The 21,539-nt window shown below is 47.9% G+C and overlaps 1 protein-coding gene across 2 annotated transcripts in view; it reads left to right on the top strand.

Moving 5' to 3' along the window:
- The window catches only part of LOC144821612 (uncharacterized), a 133,853-nt gene that overhangs the window by 42,417 nt on the left and 69,897 nt on the right, over positions 1-21,539 (top strand). For both annotated transcript variants that reach the window (XM_078678846.1, XM_078678847.1), the window contains exon 4: positions 6,028-11,941. In XM_078678846.1, coding sequence (XP_078534972.1) covers positions 6,028-11,941 — 5,914 coding nt within the window. The remainder of the gene's footprint in view (positions 1-6,027; positions 11,942-21,539) is intronic.

The following is a 21,539-nucleotide window of genomic DNA, read 5'->3' as shown; positions in this document are numbered from 1 at the left end:
GCATATACCAGGTAAACTTCTCACAGTTGCTGTCCAGGATCTTCCCGCTCAGTCCTCGAATGCAGAGGATTTCTTCCCTTGACACATTTTCGAGGTCTTCCAGTCTCTTGGTGGCATTATTGAGCTGGGCTTCCAATGCAGTACCTTTCTCAGCAGTCATGGTGTGTGTTGTCTCCACCACTTCGAAGCGCCCCTCCACTTCCAGGATGCGTTGCCCCACTAAGGGAACATCTGTTCTCAGGGCAGCTATTATTGCGCCCAGATCTGCCAGGCCCTGCATGAGATCTTGCCTCAACTTGTTGTGCAGCTCCACCTTAAAAGTGCGGAGATTATCCAGCTGGTTGGTTTTAGAAAGCGCTATGTCAGGGTTGGGGGTGGCACTTCCGTTAGATGTTGGCCAACTTTGGGAATTTTCCAAGAAGGCACCAAACGCCCTGTAGGTTGAGTTTTTTTGGGGGGGTCGGGCTGAGGGGCATGTGGGAGACCCCCTCCCCACCTCCGGGTCTGGCTCCTGTGGCACGGCGCAGCATCTGGATGGTGTAGGTTCAGCTTAGCAGCCTTTGCTTTAACCGGTCTTATTGGGGGCTCAAATGTGCCACCAATTTGTGCTCTCTGACTGGATGACGTAGCACTCCCGTTCAGCAATTGACTCTCTCTGGGCAGCGGGGTCGAACTATCCAGGCCTACTGTAGAAGATTGTACAGATATACACTGAGATAACATTTTTACACACGAGGTTAACACTTAATAACTAGAATGTCCAGATAAATGTTATGTTATTGTAAATTTCTAAAGTGTACATTCACCTGCAGGTCTCTTGGCGCTGTGTTTTAATTCTGGAGTCACCTGTGAAGAAGTCCATGTCTAACTGTAAGGCTGGGTAAAAAGCCAGGACTTCAGCTTGTTTCTAAATCGCAAGTGGTCTGTTTCAAATCTCAGAGATGTAGGCAGAGAGTTCCAGAATTGGGGTCCTGTATTGAAAAACGCGACCTTCCTGTCAGTTTGCGTCTGAATCTGGGGGCTACCAGTAGATTCATGTGCATGGATCTTAGGGTGCGCTGTGGGGAGTATTTGTGAATTCTTGAGGATATATACTTGGGACTTGTGCCGTGTAAAGCTTTGAACAGGATGCATCCTGTTTTAAACAGTTGCATCTGTTTCGACAACTGGATTCGGAATGCTGTAAACCATGCTGCCCCTGAAACTACAATCCTAGTTAAAAGAGGTTTGAAACCTGCTCCATGGTACGGACCGGACGTCAAACGTGTAAAGATTAAATATAGGAGAAGCGAACATATTTGGCGATCCGATTACAGCACGGAGCTTAAAGCAGCGTACAATTTAAACTTAGAACTTTATAAAGAGGCAATCATGGAAGCAAAGTGTGCCGACTTTACTGCAAAAATTGAGGCTGCTAGAAACTCCTCCAAGGAACTCTTTAAATCTGTTCAACTGCTAGCTGAACCTCAACAGGCTAATCACTTTAGACTGGATCACGACTTCTGCAATAAGCTGGCCACCTTTTTTCAAAATAAAGTACAGTTGATCTACAACGACCTTCTCAACTTGCCCAGTGCTATTGTTGCCTGTGATACTCCACTTATGGAGGAGAGGACAGCCCACTGTCAGCTAACCTGTTTTAAGCAGCTATCTCAGGAGGAGGCTAACCATTGTCTTCGATCCATGAAGCCAGGTTCCCCGACTGACCCCTGTCCCCCAGCCACAATGCACCTTGTCCCTAGAAACATTTGTACACGTCGAACCCCCCTTTTAAACCAAGTCATTGAAACCGGCATATACCCTTCCGCTTGGAACAACGCTTGCATCAGGCCAATTCTCAAAAACCCAGCCCTTGATCCCACTGAAACCAAAAACTATTGCCCAATCTCAGGGTTACCACCAGTAGCTAAAATTCTTGAAAAAGCCACTAACAAGGAGCTAATACAATACCTAGAGTTCAACGACCTGCTTGACCTGACAGACCATGGCTTCAGGCCTTGTCGTTCTACAGAGACAGCCTTGATAATGGCCTCTGAGGAGATACAGAAGGTGATGGATAAGGGGGCAGAGCGGTACTCATTCTCCTGGACCTATCAGCAGTATTTGACACTGTAAATCATGTGTGCCGCGCTGGCCCTTCTCTCCTCCTTCCCAGCGGGAAGAGTGCAGAACATCCACTGGGAGAGTCTTCAGTCCGACACCTTCCACCTCCCACACGGAGTACCTCAGGGCTCCGCTCTGTCACCAACGCTCTTTAACGTATATATTGCCCCACTGGCCAGTTTTATCAGGAAACATGGATTTCTCGTATGCAGACGATTCTAAGGTAATAATATCGGTATCTGAACAACCTGAGACCGTGGCCCGCAGTTTCCATGCCTGTTTGATGGAAATTATGAGCTGGATGAGCATTCATGTCCTCAAAATAAATACTGACAAGACTGAAGTCCTGCAGTTTGGCAAAGGCCTCCCACTCTGGAACAACACCTGGTGGGCGTCTGAGGCGGGTGAATGCCCTCGTCCATCCTCCAAAGTTAGGAATCTTGGAGTGATCTTTGATGATCAGCTCAATTTCTCAGGCCAGGTCAACATTTTGACCACCTGCTTCTTTCTTCTGAAAAGTTTGCGGAAGAATTTTTCCCTTAGAACTACAACTACAGTAGCGCTTTTTCTTTCAAAACTAGATTATTGTAACTCGCTCTTTATGGGTATTGATAAGTGTCAGATGAGGAAATTACAATCTTTGCAAAATACCGCTGCCCGACAGCTGCTAAACATTCCGAAAGGCCATTCCACCTCGGCTGGCATAAGGACATTACACTGGCTCCCCGTCCAGCAAAGAGTGGAATTTGAGGCCCTCTGTCTGGTGCACAAAGCTCTATAAGGAGGGGTCTCGGAGGAGATCCAGAAGGTGTTCTCATGGTACTCCCCCAAAAGAACCCTCCGATCCACAAACACAGGTCTCACCCACACCCCAAAAATCCACAGAGCAAGGTGCAGGGTCGGAAACGCTCTCGTTGTGCGGCCAAGTTATGGAATAAACTGCCACCCATGATGCGGCTCCAATCTAATCGGTCCATCTTCAGGAAATCGCTATAAACCTGGCTGTTCTCTTCAATCTAAATCTCTGGAGTTAGGTGACGCAGTCCCCCCATTTACCCACCCAGCGCCAAGACGCCACACCCTAAACATGGAGCGCTGCTCCACAGGAAGCCAGTGGAGCTCTTTCAGCAGCGGCCTGTTATGACAGTTGATGGTAATTCTGGCGGCTTGATTTTGTATCTGTGGCAGGCGGTATTTCTGATTTTGCGTGAGGCCTAAGTAAATCGCATTTGCAGAATCAATTTTTGATAAAATCAAAGCAATAATGATTTGGATGTTGGCCTCTCTACTGAAAACCTTCTGATTATTCACAATTTCTGACATGCAGAGGCAACCGAGCCTATCTGCGAGCTCATGGAAAGATCTGAGTCGATCTGTATGCCTAGGCTCTTAATGGTATTCTTTGGAGTAGGTCCATGGCCTCGCTCCGGGGGCGAGTCCGCAGGGGTTTGTATTTGGGGATGATGATTTCATTTTTTTCAGAGTTCAGTTTTAATTGATTATTGTTCATCCAATTCCTGATGAATGGCATGGTATTCCTAAGAAACTCATTGGAGATTGTTGAGCCATCGATGGAAATGATCAGCTGCATGTCGTCAGCGTAGTTGTAGACCCCCAACTGACGAAGCCTAAATATGAGGGGGCGAATGTAGACGTTAAAGAGCAGCGGGGATAGAGAAGAACTCTGCGGTACTCCACAGCTCTTATTAACAATGCTGGTTTTGGAGGGCAAAAGTCACACTGATTGCTTCTGGTGCTCTAAGAAGTATTCAAACCAACTCAAGGCCGCCCCTCTGAGACCCACAGCAGCGATACGTTCCATCAATATATCATGGTTGACGGCATCGAAGGCTGCAGACCGGCCCAGGAGAATCCGGGCCTGAGTGCAGTCCTCGTCCACCTTTCCTTTTAGATCGTCCATGACGGATAGTATGATCAATTCGGTAGAGTGGGAGGGACGAAAACCTGTTTGATGGGAATCTAAACAAGCATTGGCATAGCCAATAAGTCTCGCCTTTGAGACCTTATAAGAGATTATTAAGGAGATGTCCTTGCCTGTATTTAAATGTGTTGTTTAAGCGTAAACACATTTAATATAGCGTCCTTCATTTTTAAAGCGTTCTACCAGAGAACCATTACATTAACTTGTCATAAATTTTGAAGAACGTCATGAAAGCCTCCCTGTGAGGAGGAAGAGGAAGCTACAACTCCATTCCCAGATGATGGGGAAAACTGTGAGAGAGAGCAGCGAGGCAGGGTGGGGCTCTAGGAAGAGAGCTGCTACACCATTGTGCCAGGCCCAGCCGATGTATGCTCCCAAAAGCCATGGACGGCAGCGAGAGAAGAGGAGGAGCGGTGGGGAGAGAGAAGTGGTGGTAAAGGGAGAGGACTTGCACTTGACAGATTTTATTTACAGATAGCTAGCACCAAATTATGCATTGGGGTTGATTAAATTATGCGGCAAGAAATGACAAATTATGTGGCATAATGCAGCACATTTGATAGTATCACTTGATTACTTTGCAATTTTTACGCATGGCATTACTCTGTGCATAAATATGTCACCTCATTAGTACCAGTTTAACAACCAAACAGAAATTAGCAACTGATATATGACCAGTCAATCTGTGCAAAAAGCCTTCCTCTGAAGGTTTCTCGAAGTCTCTGCTAGTGGGCAGTGGGGACAATGACCGCACTGTTTATCATCTCTAAGAGGGAGTATGTAAATTGCCGCCCCTTGTTGTAACCACTGGTTTCTTAACCACACCTTAAACATAGCGAAGTGTTAAGTGTTTACGGCCTTGAAAAGCAGACAGACAAAGTTCTATGGGTGTGTGGCAATGAAATCCTGCACACATGCAAGAGGGCTTATGAGTGAGAGTCGGTGAGTGTGAGAGAAAGCAGAAGATTCAGATTGAGGGGAATGATGCAAAGGCTGTGATTGGCACAATCTGCCGTAGGTCCATCGAACGTACTGACCGTGGGAAGCGATTAATCACTAGCACTACACAGATTCTGTCACTTTTGGAGGGGCAGCTGTATAAAAAGAGAAACACAGATTTCCAAGTCCGGAGGTACTTCACCTTTATCCACAAATCATAATACTGTAAACAGGAAATGGTAAATATTGGGTATCATGTGCTGAAATACTTATTTTTCCTTGGACTCCGGAGCTGTACAAATGCTGTTTTCAGCTATGCCTATGGTCTGTGCCCTTCAGTGGTCCAGAGTTTAAGCATGCACTTGTCCCGGATAGGCTAATACTAAGGCCGGAGTATGCCCTCTCCTTCTCACCCTGCTTCTTCTGGGCGATAACAGTGGCCCTTCTACTTATAAACCTTATAACATCATCATTATTACATCATCGGCAACGACCTGTTATTGTTGATTGTGTGTACCTCTGATTTTGGAATTGCTGGGCCTGTGTTGGGATTACATTCGATTGATTTGGCTGATATGTAATTGTTAAAATCAGTGCTTAACCAAACCTTGTTGTCAGTAAACATGTTCACTTTATGGGAATTCACTTCTAAGATTCTATACCCGTTTTACTTTTGTTAGTTGATCCTGTTATCCCTTTTCCAAATTGTAAATACTGCTTCCTACAACATGTAGATGCTCATAGTGGGTACCAGAGGACACAAATATTATATATTTATTGATATTGGCATTTTCAACTGCCTTTGGAAGTATTCACCTTCTTGGTGCTTCCTGAAAGAGAACCTCAAGGTGGATGACCGTGTTTCTGATTGACTCGAAACACACGAGTAATTCCCTAGTAATGTACATAACATTAGAGTTAAGTCGATGACACCGAGTTCATGTCAGCTGGTGTAGACGTGTCTGTCCTGTGGTGGAAACGTTTGCCTGTCGAATATCCTTCTTTTGGTGCCAGTAATTAACCCGTCTCTTTCCTTCTTTCAGGAACACAGCTATTATTGTGCCAGCAGTCCTAAAACCTTGAAGATGGCCCTTGACAAGTCACTGGAAAGGCAAGAAAAACTGCTTGAAAGCATTCAACACGCTGTAAGACGAGAAAAACAATTGCGTGCTCAAGTTTCAAATCTCCTAAGGCAGCTGGAGATGCAAGAAATTTCGAGTGGAGAATCTGCTGGCCTGGATGAGAATGATTCAATGAGTGACGAAGAGTCAAGCCCGGTCGAGCAGAACACAGCACTAAGAGCAGAATCGCCACTCCTGCAGGGAAGCCCGGAATCATGTCCGCTGGGAAGGCCGAAGTCAAGAAGTGCCGAACGGGGACATCTGGAGCAGCATCAGCAAATAAATAAAGAATGTTATCCAGTGGAACGGGAACAGCCGAAAAGGAATGCCCCCTGCCGGCCGAAGAGGCTCAAACGATTACGTGACGATGGGAATGAGCTGGATGGGGACCAGCAAAGGCATAAGGAACTAAGGCAGCTAGATGAGACCCCACCAATACATGAACCTGTGCGCTCACCTCCACGGAAGCAACAAGCGATAAGAGACCTGAGCCAGCGTGACAGTCCTCAACCAACAGTGGCCGAATCTGGCCAGCTAGATGAGACCCCGCCCTTAAATGAACCTGTGCGCTCACCTCCACGACAGCAACAAGCGATAAGAGACCTGAGCCAGCGTGACAGTCCTCAACCAACAGTGGCCGAATCTGGCCAGTTAGATGGGAACCAGCCATTGAGTAAAGAATTGTGCCAGCGTGAGGATAAAGACTTTATGATAAGAGAATTGAGCCCGCTGGAAGCCAACCAACCTGCAGTGGAAGAATGGCGCCAGCTGCATGGAAACCAACAACTAATAGTCCAATTAGTCCAGCTTGAAAGGGTCCAAACAATAAGTGAACATTTAACCCAGTTGTCAGAGAATCAAGCAGTGAATGAAGTACTACAGCAACTGGGGAGGACCCATCAAAGTGAAGAATCCCAACATATGGAAGAAAACCAACCTATCATTTTAGATTTGAGTCAGCTGAATGAGAAACAGTCAGCAAGTGAAGAATTGTTCCAGCTGGCAAAATATCAACCGGCAGCGGAAGGCTCAGACCAGCTTGAGGGGAATCAAGAAATGAGTAGCGACTCAGCCCACCTAGAAGATATCCAACCAATACGTGATGACTCGTACATGCAAGAGACCAAACAACCAACGATGAAAGCATCAGGCCATCTTGATGGAAATCAAACCGTGAGTCGAGATCTAATCCAACATGCAGAAAAGCATGAAATTAGCAGAGAGTTGTGTCTTCTGGAAGAAAATCAAGAGAGAATGGAAGAAACGGCCCAGCTAGAGGAGAAACCAGCAGTGAGCGAAGATTGGTGCCATATGGAACCGAGCAGCACTACAAAAGAAGAATCAGGCCAACCAGAGGAGAACCAACCAATACATGGAGAATGGAGCCAGGTAGAGGGGGGCCAACCAATCACCGAAGAATCAAGTCAGCCGGAGCAGAGCCAGCCAGGGAGTGAAATATGGTGCCAGTTAAAGCAGACTCCAGCATCAATCGAAGAATCCTCACAACTTGAGGGACACCAGTCAATGAGTGAAGAATGGGCCAAGGTACCTGAGCAAGCGATTGAAGACTCAAGCCAGCCAGAGGTGAACGAAACAGAACGGGAAGATTTATCTCACATGGAGGATAAGCAAACAGTAAGTGTCCATTGGCATCAACTGGAGCTTAATAAGCCAGCATCAGTACATGAAGTTGAACCCTGCCTCACGGAGAGCAAATCACGGATGGAGGAGCAGAGCCAGCTGAAGGAGCACAGTACAGACACTGGAGCATGGAGCCATTCAGAAGCGAACCGTGCACAGGTTGAAGAACTCTGCCCACTACAAAAACAGAAATCAACAAGTGCTGCATGGTGCCAGTTGGAGGATAAGCAACACACAATGCAAGAATCCAGCGAACTGAGTAGCAATCAACCAATAAGTGAAGGTTTGGAAAACGTGGAGAAAAAACACCCAGAGGGTCCAGTATTGCACCATTTAGAGGAGACATGTCCAAGGAGCGGCGAATTGGGCAAGAGGGGAGAGAACCAATCTGTGAATGAAGAAATGAGTCTGATGGAGGTGAGCCGCTCAGTGAGCGAAGATTTAGTCAACGTAGACAGAAAGCCATCAGCGAGTGAGGCAGTGAGTCAGCAAGAGGAAAACCACCCTCTCACAGGAGAGCAGGGAAACCAACAACCCCATGAAGTATTGCATCATCTGGAGGAGACGTGTCCCAAGAGCAAAGAAGTGTGTGATGAGGAGGAAAATGAGCATGTGATGGAAGAAATGGGACCAGTGGAGGCAAGCTACTTAGCGAGCAAAGATTTAGTCCACTTAAAGGAAAAGCAGCCAATAACTAAAGAAAGCTCCGAGATGGAGCAGTACCAGCCTGTCACAGAAGAGCAGAGCCAGTTGGATGCAAACCAACCAGTAAGAGAAGACCTGTGCCAGCAAGAGCTAAGCCAACCTATAACAGAAGACTCAAGCCAGCTGGCGAGAGACCAACCATTAAGGGAAGACTGGTGCCAGCAACGGCAGAGCCAACCTATAACAGAAGACGCAAGCCAGCTGGCGAGAGACCAGCCATTAAGGGAAGACTGGTGTCCGCAAGAGCAGAGCAAGCCTACAGTAGAATATCTGAGCCAGCTGGAGGTAGATCTGCCAGTTAGTGAAGAATCGTGTCAGAAACAGCTGAGCCAGCCGATGGAAGAAGACCTGAGTCAGCTGGAAGGAGATCAGCCAGTAAGTGAAGAGTTGTGCCAGCAAGGGCAGAGCCAACCTATGACTGAAGAGCCAAGCCATCTTGAAAGAGACCTGTCAGTAAGAGAAGAATTGTGCCAGCAAGAGCAGAGGGAGCCGAAAGTAGACTATCCGAGCCAACTGGAAGGACACCAGCCAGTAAGTGAAAAATGGTGCCAGCCAGAGCAGAACCAGCCGATGGTAGAAGATCTGAGTCAGCTGGAGGGTGACCAGCTAGTAAGCGAAGAGCAGAACCGGCCCAGGGTAGTAGAGATGAGCCAGCTGGAGGGACACCAACCAGTAAGTGAAGCATGGTGCCAGCAGGGACAAAGCCAGCCAATAGAAGAATATCCAAGCCAGCTGGAGGGACACCAGCCAGTAAGTGAAGAGTTGTGCCAGCAAGGGCAGAGTCAGCCTATCACTGAAGATCCGAGCCATCTTGAAAGAGACCTGTCATTAAGAGAGGAATTGTGCCAGCAAAAGCAGAACCAGCCCCGGGTAGAAGAGACGAGCCAGCAGGAGGGTGTCCAGTTAGCAAGTGAAGAGTGGTGCCAGGAAGGGCAGAGTCAGCCATTGGTAGAAGAGACGAGCCAGCTGGAGGGACACCAGCCAGTAAGTGAAGAGTGGTGCCAGCCAGAGCAGAACCGTCCGATGGAAGAAGATCTGAGCCAGCTGGAGGGTGACCCGCTTGTAAGTGAAGAATGGTGCCAGCCAGAGCAGAACCGTCCGATGGAAGAAGATCTGAGCCAGCTGGAGAGAAACCAGCAAGAACAAAGCCAGCCTAGGGTAGAAGAGCCGAGCCAGCCGGTAGGAAATCAGCAGCCAGTAAGTTTAGAATGGTGTCAGCAAGAACATAGTCAAACTATTGTAGAAGAAGCAAGCCAACTGGAGGGACACCAGGCAGTAAGTGAAGGGGTGTGCCAGCCAGAGCAGAACCAGCCGATGGTAGAAGATCCGAGCATTCTGGAGGGTGTCCAGCCAGTAAGTGAAGAGTGGTGCCAGCCAGAGCAGAGCCAGCCAATGGAAGAAGAGACGAACCAGCTGGAGGGACACCAGCCAGTAAGTGAAGAATGGTGCCAGCAAGGGCAGAGCCAGCAAATGGTAGACGGGATGAGCCAGCTGGAGGGTGACCCGCTTGTAAGTGAAGAGTGGTGCCAGCAAGAGCAGAACCGGCCTAGAGTAGAAGAGACGAGCCAGCTGGAGGGACACCAGCCATTAAGTCAAGAGTGGTGCCAGCAAGGGCAGAGCCAGCCAATAGCAGACGAGACGACCCAGCTGGTAGGAGACCAGAGTGTAAGTGTAGATTGGTGCCAACAAGAGCAGAGCGAGCCTATCACAGAAGACCTCAGCCACCAAGTGGAAAAACAACCAGTGAAAACAGAATTAAACCAAGAGGAGGGTGACCTGGAAATGAGTGAAGAACTGTGGCAGTCAGAGGAGATCCAACCAAGAGTGGAGGAGTCATGCATGGTGGAAGAGCACCAACCAGTGAGTGAACGGTGGTGCCAGTCAGAGGGGAAGCAGCAAATAGTGAATGAATGTGGCAATCTGAGGGTTAAACAGGTAAAACGTGAAGAATTATTCCAAATGCAGGACAATCAACCAATCAGTGGAATACCAAATCACCTCGATGTCAGCCAGCCAATAAGTGAAAGATTTTGTCAGCTAGAGGAGAACCAGGCACCTAGTGAAAAATCTTTCCACTTAGAGGAGAGCGAGATACTGGTGGAAAACCCAACTTGGCTGCAGGAGAACCAACCAGTGAGTGATAAATCATTTCATTTGGAGAAAGGTGAACCTTTGACGGAAGAAGTAATTCAGCCAGAAGTAAAGCAGTCTGAGAGTAAAGAATTATTCCATCTGGAGGAAATGCAACCAATGATGGAGGAATTGATCCACTCAGCTGGGCCCCAGATACAGAATGAAGAGTCTGTACAGCTGGAGGAGAGGCTGCCCATGATTGAAGAATTAGGCCTACCCGCGGAGAACCATCCAAAACAGGCATTCCCTCCTGAAGAGAACCAACCACTGGTGGAAACTGTCGGCCAGTTGGAAGATGAACAGTCGGCTAACGAGGAATTGTTCCCACTGGAAAAGAGGCATTCAGTGATGGAAAGTTTAGGTCAGTTGGAGGAGAACCTGCCTGTTAGTGAAGAATCAGGTGAGCTGCAGGAGAACCAAGCAATACAAGTAAATTTAGACCACCACATGGACAATCAAACTATGAGTGAAGAGACTTACAAGATTAAGGACTGCCAGCCAGTGGCTGTTGAACACTCTCACATGGAGAGCCACCAGTTGAATACAGCCTCAAGTCAACAAGAGGGAATCCAGCCAATGGACGAAGGACCAGTTTCCCTCACGGTTAACAAACCTTTAAGTGAAAAATCTGAAATGCAGATGGAAAGCCAACCGCTGCCTGAGGAATTGAGCTGCCTGGAGGACACCCAACAAATAACTGAAGAGTTTGTCCGCTTGAAGGATTCTCAACCTATAACTGAAGAGTTGCTCTGCTTGCAGGGGACTCAAACCGGTACTGACAATTTGATTTGCCTAGTGGAAACCAAATCAATGACTGAAGAGTTGGCCTCCTTGGAGGAGGCCCAACCAATGACTGAAGAGTTGGTCTCCTTGGAGCAGGGCCAACCAATGACTGAAGAGTTGGTCTCCTTGGAGCAGGACCAACCAATGACTGAAGAGTTGGTCTCCTTGGAGCAGGACCAACCAATGACTGAAGAGTTGGCCTCCTTGGAGGAGGCCCAACCAATGACTGAAGAGTTGGCCTCCTTGGAGGAGGGCCAACCCATGACTGAAGAGTTGGCCTCCTTGGAGGAGGGCCAACCCATGACTGAAGAGCTGGCCTCCTTGGAGGAGGGCCAACCCATGACTGAAGAGTTGGTTTGCTTGGTGGAGACACAACCAGGTACTGAAGAGTTGGTCTGCCGAGAGGAAACTCAACAAATAACTGAAGAGTTGGTCTGCTTAGGGGAGCCCCAACTAATGACTGAAGAGTTGGGCTGCCCAGAGGAGGCCGAAGCGGGTACTGAAGAGCTGGTCTGCCCAGGGGAGGCCCAACCCATTACAGAGGAGTTTGCTGACATGCTGCAGGAGCTCTTAGGTAATATCCATCAGTCTGAGGAAGAATGTAGATCTGCAATCATTACTGTTTATGTAGGAAGTGAGCACTTTTAATGTTGCATGCTTTTTGTACAAAAGGTTGAAACTTCATATAATTTAAAAGCCTAGAATAATAACCTGTACTCGGTTAATCTCTGTTCACATCCTTAGGCAATATCCATGGCTCGGTTTCCTTAAGATGTACTGATATGTAAGACTCTCAGACAATCCCGATTCCGCTGCTGCATCCTAGTAACCCTTTGAGTACCATCAATTGTTTTTTTTTCTGTTTTTGGTGCATTCCGTTGGACTGATGTCAAATGGACGCCTGCGCTCCAGCACCCTTTAGTCGTTGCCAACAGATATCAACTGATGTACATATCCTATTGTAGCACTGAAATATAAAACCAGAAGCGCTTGGATTTTCTACTTCATGCTCTGAACTCACCTTTCCCTCCCCACAATGACCGGTCGGTCTTCTCTCTCCTTAGTCTCCTGTTCTCCACCTCTGCCTGTACTCCCCAAGAATCATCTCCCAGTGCGTGTACTGTTTGTTTACCCTTTTTAGGTCTCGCCTGTCGATGCGCATGCGCATCGAGCTTGCGAGCCTATTGCGGCTTAACCACTCTTTAACTAACAAGCAAGGAATCGTGGCGATTCCTTGCAGTGCCCGTGACTTTTAAGCTCAATGCGCATGTGCATTGAGCTTAAAAGCGCGTGCACATCAGTTCCCTCAGCCGCAATCGCCGTCTGTTCCCTCAGCCGCATTCCTCCGACACCTTTTGAAGTGAAGCTTAGCTTCACTTCAAAGGCCCCGGCTTCTTCACACCCACATGCCGCTCTCCCCGCTCCGCCCCCTCCCCTGCCCGCCGTCTGCATTTCTCCTCCACCCCCTCCCCACAGCAATGCCCTCCCCTTATCTGCCTTTCCCTCCGTCTTGTTTTTTTTTTACCCGCTCCGCCCCCTCCCCTGCCCGCCGTGTCGCATTTCTTTTCTCCTCTTTGCGCCCCCCCCCCCCCCCCCCACCAGGCTCTCCCGCCCCCATCCGGCTTCCCTCCGCGCAGCCATCTGCCTGCCACACTTCTCCCCTCGTTCGCATTCCCGACCCACCCCCTCTCCCCCCTACCCCCCCTCCCCCCCCTCCCCCCCCTCCCCCCCCCCCCCCCCCCCTACGGCTTTCCTTGTTTCGTTTTAAGCTTTCTCCTCTTCTTTGGGTACAGCTGCTTGGACGTCGCGCTTTATTGGCCGCTTCATATTTACAAAAAGCTCTCACTGTACACGCCCGCTCCCCATCCTTGGCTATTGCACATTATTAAACGCTTTTTATATTTACAAAAAGGGCATGCTGCGACATCTCGCTCTAACTTAAAATATGGTGGCCGCAACTCTTGTGTGGCCGCTTTATATTTACCAAAAAGCACTTGCCTGGACGTCGCACTATAACTTTAACTATTTTGTTTTTATTTTCAATGCGACACAACATGCTTTAGATTTAACATTTCAGCTGCACACCTTACTTTTGTGCTGCGCGGCTCACCTAAATCCACTTTTTAAATATTCGTAATTCTTTTCAACAGCGCACCTTGCCTTGCTTTAACTTTAACTATGGTACACTTTAACTATGGTACCCATGCGTCTATTGTCAGCAGCTCACCGGCCCTTTACGATGCATGCTGTCCTCAAGGCCTGCTCCTCCAATTGGCCACTGCCTGGGCTTTTAAATTCTGACTTACGTCCTGCTGCAGAGACCACCCACAGCATATACCTCTTCGGCTTTTCAGCATTTTCAAAACCAAGAGCTTTAACTTTCACAAATGCGACACCTATGCTTGTATTTGTAGTGACTGATCCAACACAGATCGGTAACCAAAATTAAACAAGTATTTGCATTGAAATAGGTCTGCATTAGTGAAATTTCAACATGGCGGGCGCCTGCCTTCACTTTCTATTTTTTAATTTGTATAGCATTGACGGCACCCCGCGCTTTAGCTTTAAGCATATAAAGTTAAAACGCGGCACACCGCAAAGGCTACAAAACCACTCAAAAAACGCTTGTTCTTGTGTAAGTCTTTCCTCCTGCACTCTCTGTTGTTCTGTCACCCACCGGCTTCACCCTGATTCCTCTCTCTTGCGCTTGTCCATGTGCTCTATCCACGGCTTCCACCACCGGCGCCCTTTGTGCAACTTATCACCTTGTTGCTTCCACCTACTCTCCACCTCCCCCCTTTGTTGCTTCGTTCTCTCGCCCCCCCCCCCCCCACCCCCCCCCATCACGTTCGCCCTCAGAATCACCCATCCACTTTAAAAATGAAATAAAACCACTTTCATATGTTTTCTTCTATTTTTAGTCACTGATCCGACACGGATCGGTAACCAAAATGTAACAAGTATTTGTAATGCAATTGGTCTTGCATTAGTGTAACTTTGAGCTATTGCCATTGCCAATGCTAATGTTTTTTTGTTTTGCTTTTTACGACACTGCGTAATTCTATTTCCATGTTAGGTCTCAAGGAAAGGGTGCAGTACCACAGGCTGTTACTAGGTGTCCCTGTAGAGTTGTGAAGTACTGCACCCTTAATGCAAATATAAACAGATACATTTATTAGCAGTGACATTTTTGTTAGCTTGTGTTTTGAAACTGCACAATTGTTTTTATTTAACTTTATTTCACAAACAAAAATAAATAAACAACAATTTTGCATTTTCAAAACGCCACTCACCCACGCAACGCCACTCACCCACGCAACGCCACTCACCCACGCAACGCCACACCACTCACACACGCAACGCCACTCAAACACGCAACGCCACTCAAACACGCAACGCCACTCACGAACGCAACGCCACTCACGAACGCAACGCCACTCACCCACGCAACGCCACTCACCCACGCAACGCCACTCACCCACGCAACGCCACTCACACGCAACGCCACGCCACTCACACGCAACGCCACGCCACTCACACACGCAACGCCACTCACACACGCAACGCCACTCACACACGCAACGCCACTCACACACGCAACGCCACTCACCCACGCAACGCCACTCACCCACGCAACGCCACTCACCCACGCAACGCCACGCCACTCACACACGCAACGCCACTCAAACACGCAACGCCACTCACACACGCAACGCCACTCACCCACGCAACGCCACTCACCCACGCAACGCCACTCACCCACGCAACGCCACTCACCCACGCAACGCCACTCACCCACGCAATGCCACTCACCCGCAACGCCACTCACATGCAACGCCACGCCACTCACACACGCAACGCCACTCAAACACGCAACGCCACTCACACACGCAACGCCACTCACCCACGCAACGCCACTCACCCACGCAACGCCACTCACCCACGCAACGCCACTCACACACGCAACGCCACTCACACACGCAACGCCACTCGCCCACGCAACCCCACTCGCCCACGCAACCCCACTCGCCCACGCAACCCCACTCGCCCACGCAACCCCACTCGCCCACGCAACGCCACTCATCCACGCAACGCCACTCATCCATTTGCAAAACGAAAAATTTTAAACTCTTCTATTGCGAGACCTATTGCATTTTCAATGCTTGTTTGGGGATAGGGGGGTTTGCTTCTCTATCGTCTTTCCAACGAAGCTGGACGTTTAGGACATGGCTTTCCTAAAATTCCAGGTTAATCACGGTAGCCTTCACAGCATGCAGGGTTGAGCGTTAAAAATGCCACAACATCCTGTGTCTGGTTTGCAGCTACTGGTTCCATCACTCTCAGTTTAGGTCGTAAAGTTGTGTGCTTTGCAGAGAGCCTCTTTGGATTCATGATACAAAATGGGTTTTAGGACTGTTTTTCTTGAAACCTTTCAAGAATGTGCATAGACATTGGCATCCAACCACAGCAACCTTTTATCCGCAACACAGTCGTTCACTTCCATCAGTCAAACAGGGTTTGAGGACTTCTGGTCCATCAAAGGGGGTGTGGTTGAGTCGAGGAGCCAGGTCTTGGGGTCCTTCCTGAATCAAGGCAGTGAGAGTGATTGCCTTAGGGGGAGGGGCAAGGTGTTCCAGGTCTTTGCTGCGAGGTAAGCCGTGGCCTTGTGGGTACGTGGGATGGCAGCCAGGGCCAGTTGAGCGGAGGTGGGTTAGTGGAATGCGAGGCGGTGGTTAAGGTATGCAGGTCCCACGTCATGCAGGGCTTTGTAGGCGTGGGTGAGGATCTTGAAGGTGATTCTTTTGCTGGCTGGGAGCCAGTGGAGGTCTCTCAGGTGTCCGGTGATGGGACTGCGGCAGGGGATGTTGAGGATAATTCTGGCTGAGGCGTTCTGAATGTTCTGCAGTTTCGTGAGTAGTTTCTGGGTGATGACAGCTTAGAGAGTGTTTCTGTTGTCGATTCTGCTGCTGATGAGTGCGTGGGGACCATCTTTCTGGACTCGGTGGGGGTCCACTTGAAGATCTTTCGAAGCAGGTGTAGTGTGTGGAAACAGGATGATGAGACGGTGGTGATTTGGCGGCTCATTGTGAGTGAGGAGTCCAGAATGATGCTGAGGTTTCGTGCGTGGTCCGTGGGTGTGGGGGGTTCCAAACCAGGAGTCATCCCAGGTGGAGGGGGTGGATCACATGATGACGTCTCCGTTCTTCTCTGAGTTGAGCTTGAGGTGGCTGTTCGTCGTTTAGGTGGTGACTGCCTTCATCCCATCCTGGAAGTTGTTCTTGGCGACTGTGAGCTCGTTGGTGAGGGAGAGAATCGGCTCTTTGTCGTCGGTGTAAGAGATAATGTTGAGTCTGTGGTTCCTGATGATAGCTGCAAGTGGGTCATGTAGATGGCAAAGAGAGTGAGGCTCAGGGAGGAGCCTTTAGGCACTCTGCAGCGGATCTCTGTGGGTTCAGAGTGGAACAGTGGTAGTCTGACTCTCTGTGTTCGGCCAGTGACTAAGGATCAGATCCATTCCAGGGCTTTGTCACGGATGCTGGCGTCATGGAGTCTTGTGCATAAGGTGCGGTGAGAGGTTATCAAATGGAGCTGAGATGTCCAGGAGATTGAGGGCTGCAGTTTCACCTGGGTCGAGGAGGGTGCGGACGTTGCCTATGGCGGCTAGGAGGACGGTCTCAGTGCTGTGCTTGCTTCGGAAGCTGGATTGGGTGAGGTCCAGAATGAACTCGAAGAGTTGGCCATTGATGGCCTTTTTGTTGACTTTGGCTGGGAAGGGGAGAAGAGAGATAGGTCTGAAGTTCTTGATGTCAGTCGGCTCAGCAGATGTTTTGTTCAGCAAGGGGTTCACTTGACTCTTTCAGATCATTACACTTTCAGTTACAGAGAGCAGCAGCTCTTGGGGTACTTTGCGAAGATCCATCCCATCATTTGTAATGTAGCTGCTTCCTGAGTTCAAATTTCATGGTTGGGTCCCGAAGCTTGGGGCAATCTCAGGGTGTCTTCTAAGCAGAGTTTGCACAGTACTGTATTTTTTGCACCTGTGCTCCACTCTCGGCCTCCCTGCAGTTGTGCTGTTATTTAGCAAAAGTCAGGGGTGTTTTTAGGTCTCGTGACCTATCAATGCGCATGCGCATTGAGAGAAGCGAGACTATAGGGCTTTAAACAAAGTTTAACCCCTTCAGTGCTAATGACAAGGGTAACTCGTCATGGAGTTTCCATTGATTTCAATGGAAAGTCAATGGACCTACATGCACACCCCTTAGCAGCCAAGTGGTTAACTAACTGTGGCGATTTGGTGCTGTGCCCGTGCGCTTTTAGGTCCATGCGCAAGCGCATTGACCTAAAATGCGCGTGCACATCATCAAATCGCCATCTGTTCCCAAAGCCACACTCCTCCCACACCTTTGAAGTGAAGCTTAGCTTCACTTCAAAGGCCCCGGCTGCTTCACACCCTCATGCCGCTCTCCCCGCTCCGCCCCCTCCCCTGCCCGCCGTGTGCATTTCTCCTCCCCCCCTCCCCACAGCAATGCCCTCCGTCTTGTTTCCTTTCTTGTTTGTCGCCCTGCCCTTCATCTGACTGTATTTGTTGTCCCTTTGCAACTGTTCACTTCTTTTGGTTTCCTTTAGCCCCCACCTCGGTACAGCTTTGATTCCATCTATGATCTGCTTGTTTGTCATCTTTCACAGGCACGGCCATGCCCTGCGCATAGCGCCGTTCAAATGCACCCGTGCACTCTGACCAACAGCGCTATCTTGGCTCTCCTTCTGTTCTATGTCTCAGAACCGATAGTTCACTCATGAATGATCTTGTCACCGGTCAGATACCTGAGGTTCTCCTCATCTCTGAGACCGGGATTAGTGCGATGCGACCCCTGTTCAAAATTAGAAGAAATCACAGATAATACCAACGTCGTCTCCTGGAACCATCTGAATAAAAAGTGCCATCAAATATCAGATGCATCAAATCACCACTGCTATCCTTGAAGTGCGGAGACAAAGTGCATGAAATATTGCTGTAATTATATCTGAATGTAAAGATCGGGATCTAAAAACCGGGACAAAATTAACAAATATATTCCAGAGTAAAGTCTCAGCTCAGATCTGATACTCCCGTGCACCAGCGATCAAAGGGTGCAGGCGTAGCTATTTCATCCAGACTGCAAAAACTGCCACTCCATTCCTGAGGCCTGATCTGGCCCCATGCTTTGTGATAGACAGGCGCAAAGAAGCAACAGCATCTTCCTCTGTCTCTCTATTCTATCTCTCACTCTGTCTCTCTCTCTTCTACCTCTATCTCACGCAAATTCGTTGTCCCTTTGTCTCTCCCTGTCCCTCATTGCGTCTCTCCTCTCTCCTTTCTATTTTACTTTCATTCTTTCTCTCTCTTTCTCTATCTCTCTCACTCTTCCTCTCTCTCCCACTCTCTCTCTTTCTCTCTCACTCTCTCTTCCTCGCTCTCTCCCTCCCACCCTCTCTCTTTCTCTCTCACTCTCTCTCTTTCTCCCACTCTCTCTCTCCCACTCTCTCTCTTTCTCTCTCTCTCACTCTCTCTTCCTCGCTCTCTCCCTCCCACCCTCTCTCTTTCTCTCTCTCTCTCACTCTCTCTCTTTCTCCCACTCTCTCTCTCCCACTCTCTCTCTTTCTCTCTCTCTCACTCTCTCTTCCTCGATCTCTCTCTCCCACTCTCTCATTTTCTCTCCCTTCCAACCTCTCTCTTTCTTTCTCTCTGACCCACTCTCCCTCTCTTTCTCCCACTCTCTGTCTTTCTCTTTCTCCCACTCTCTCTCTCTCTCTTTCTCCCTCCCACTGTCTCTCTTTCTCTCACTCTCTCTCTTTCTCCCACTCTCTCTTTCTCCCACTCTCCCTCTCTCACTCTCTTTCTCCCACTCTGTCTTTCTCTCTCTCTCTCTCCCACTCTCTCTCTCTCTCTTTCTCCCTCCCACTGGCTCTCTCTCACACTCTCTCTCTTTCTCCCACTCTCTCTCTCTCCCACTCTCTCTCTTTCTTTCTTTCCCACTCTCTCTTTCTCTCTCCCCCACTCCCTCTCTTTCTCTCTCTCTCTCTCTCTCTCCTTGCTGCTTGTTTTCCACAATCAGAGCACTCTCCTCGCTGCTTCCCCTGTATCATCTTAAATTTACACAGATGCCTCCTTTTCTGCATAATTCTATATTGTTATTGAAACTAGTGCGTAATTTATATTTGAAAAAAAAGTAAGTGTCAGGGCCCTTCTTTGGATGCCACTGCAGCCTGCACTGCCAATAAAAGTACCAGTACAACTACAACACATTGCAATGTTACAAGTGTAACAATTCAAACTATTCCAGGACTCCCAATACGAATGGCATGGAATAGTCTCAATTGCCATTTTCAATGTATTTTGAATTATTAAATACTGTTGTTGCTCTCATCTTATAATTAAACAGACAGCGCCACCATGTGTGAACTGTCATTAGCGCCGACACTGAGAATAAAGTGCCCGTACTGAGCCCTGGAAACCACCGGTTCAAATTAATTGCTGCGTTCCCGGTATTCATTCCAAACAATCTCTATTATACATGCACACCACACCAACCACCACCCTTCTTTCCCACATATGATTTATTTATGTACGGCCTCAGAAAGGAATCATTTAAATTTCAAACCTGTAAAGTTCAATTCACAGTTTCTGTATTTTGTGGTCGCCTTTACATAGTGCATTACACAGTGAGTTATAGCCCTCAGTTCACGACAGGCGACACTGTTTCAAGCTGTTTTCAAGCTTTCAAGCCTTATTACAAATCACAAAAAAGATGTTAATATTTCACTTCTGTTCTTGGATTTTCGTCACAATAAAAAACACTGAATATAATCTTCACAAAAGTTATTTACAAAAGTTTAAGCTATTGCCATTACAAATTAAATACAGTATTTAACAATTTAACAAAAAAATAAAAGCCATTGTTATTTGTAATATTAATACATCTAAGTCACGTAAATAAAAAACATGTTGCATTACAAATGCTATAGGTGTCACATTTGCGAAAGTTATAACTATTGGCATTGTAAATGACAGAGCTATTAATTTAGCTATTTTAACAAATACATAAATAAAAAAAAATGTAATTTATAAGACCAATAGCTCAAACTTTCCTAATGCGAGACCTATTGCATTTCCAATGCTTGTTGGTACTTACTCTGTATATGTTCTGCGAGGAGGATGAGGAGTCCGGTCATTGGGTCTTCGTCAAAGAAGTTAACAGCAATCCACACTTGTGGTTGGCACTCTCCTTCCTAGCACTTTTGTGTCCAACAAATGTTGCATTTTTCATTCCTCCAAGGTTTTCTTCTACCCAAACACTGAAGATGTATTAGAACATCGTGACATGAATGCTTTGAGGAGTCAGTCCCTATCCTTCTTTCCGAGTCTCTGTTTTGGGTGTAAGCACACTGACCTGTTCTTATAAAATGTACGTTGAGTGGTGCAACCAGAAATGGTATACCAGAAGGTTGATTTTAGTGCCGAGATCCAAAGAAGTCATAAAGAATTGTCCGGGCAACCATAGTCTTGTGGACATATGGAAGATGTTTGGCGTTGCTGTGATGGACATGGTTTGCAGGCCACGACCACATGCACAGGCATTTATCTCTTCACCACATATGCAGGTCTCTGCTCTGTCCGGCACCAGTGGGAAGTGTCTGATAACGAGAATCATACAGCTAGTCCGCCACCAGAGAAAGAACACGTTTCCTATTCAAGGTTTTTTGTGACCTACAATTCCACCGGATTCTTCACACCATCCTGACCTGTAGCGATTAACCAGTTTCTTACTACTGAGACATTTACGATGACCTCTGCACCAGGTAATTTTGTACATGAGTTGTTACAGCAAAACTGGAGCGGCCTCCTCTTGCTTTTATCTCAAGGTTTGCCGATTGAGACATAAGCAAATGGGCTGGAGGGTCCCCTCCAGGCCTGCTATAGAGGAGAACTCATTGATGACTGAAGAGTTGTTCTGCCAACACCAACTTGTAGTTTCATAGAGTGAATATTCTTTTAGGTTTAAATCTTTTTATTGTAAATATTCTTTTAAATCTCATGTCTTAAAACACTGAGGACCCTGAGTGAAGAGAATGTGTGTGTTTGTATGTGTTTTGCTGGTCATGTGGGTCTGAAACCTTACTTGAGGGCAGAG

This window comes from Lissotriton helveticus, chromosome 2_2, assembly GCF_964261635.1.
Source record: "Lissotriton helveticus chromosome 2_2, aLisHel1.1, whole genome shotgun sequence".
NCBI classification, from domain to species: Eukaryota; Metazoa; Chordata; class Amphibia; order Caudata; family Salamandridae; genus Lissotriton; species Lissotriton helveticus.
Note: the sequence above shows the minus strand (reverse complement) of the source record. Positions and strands in the feature narration are given on the sequence as shown.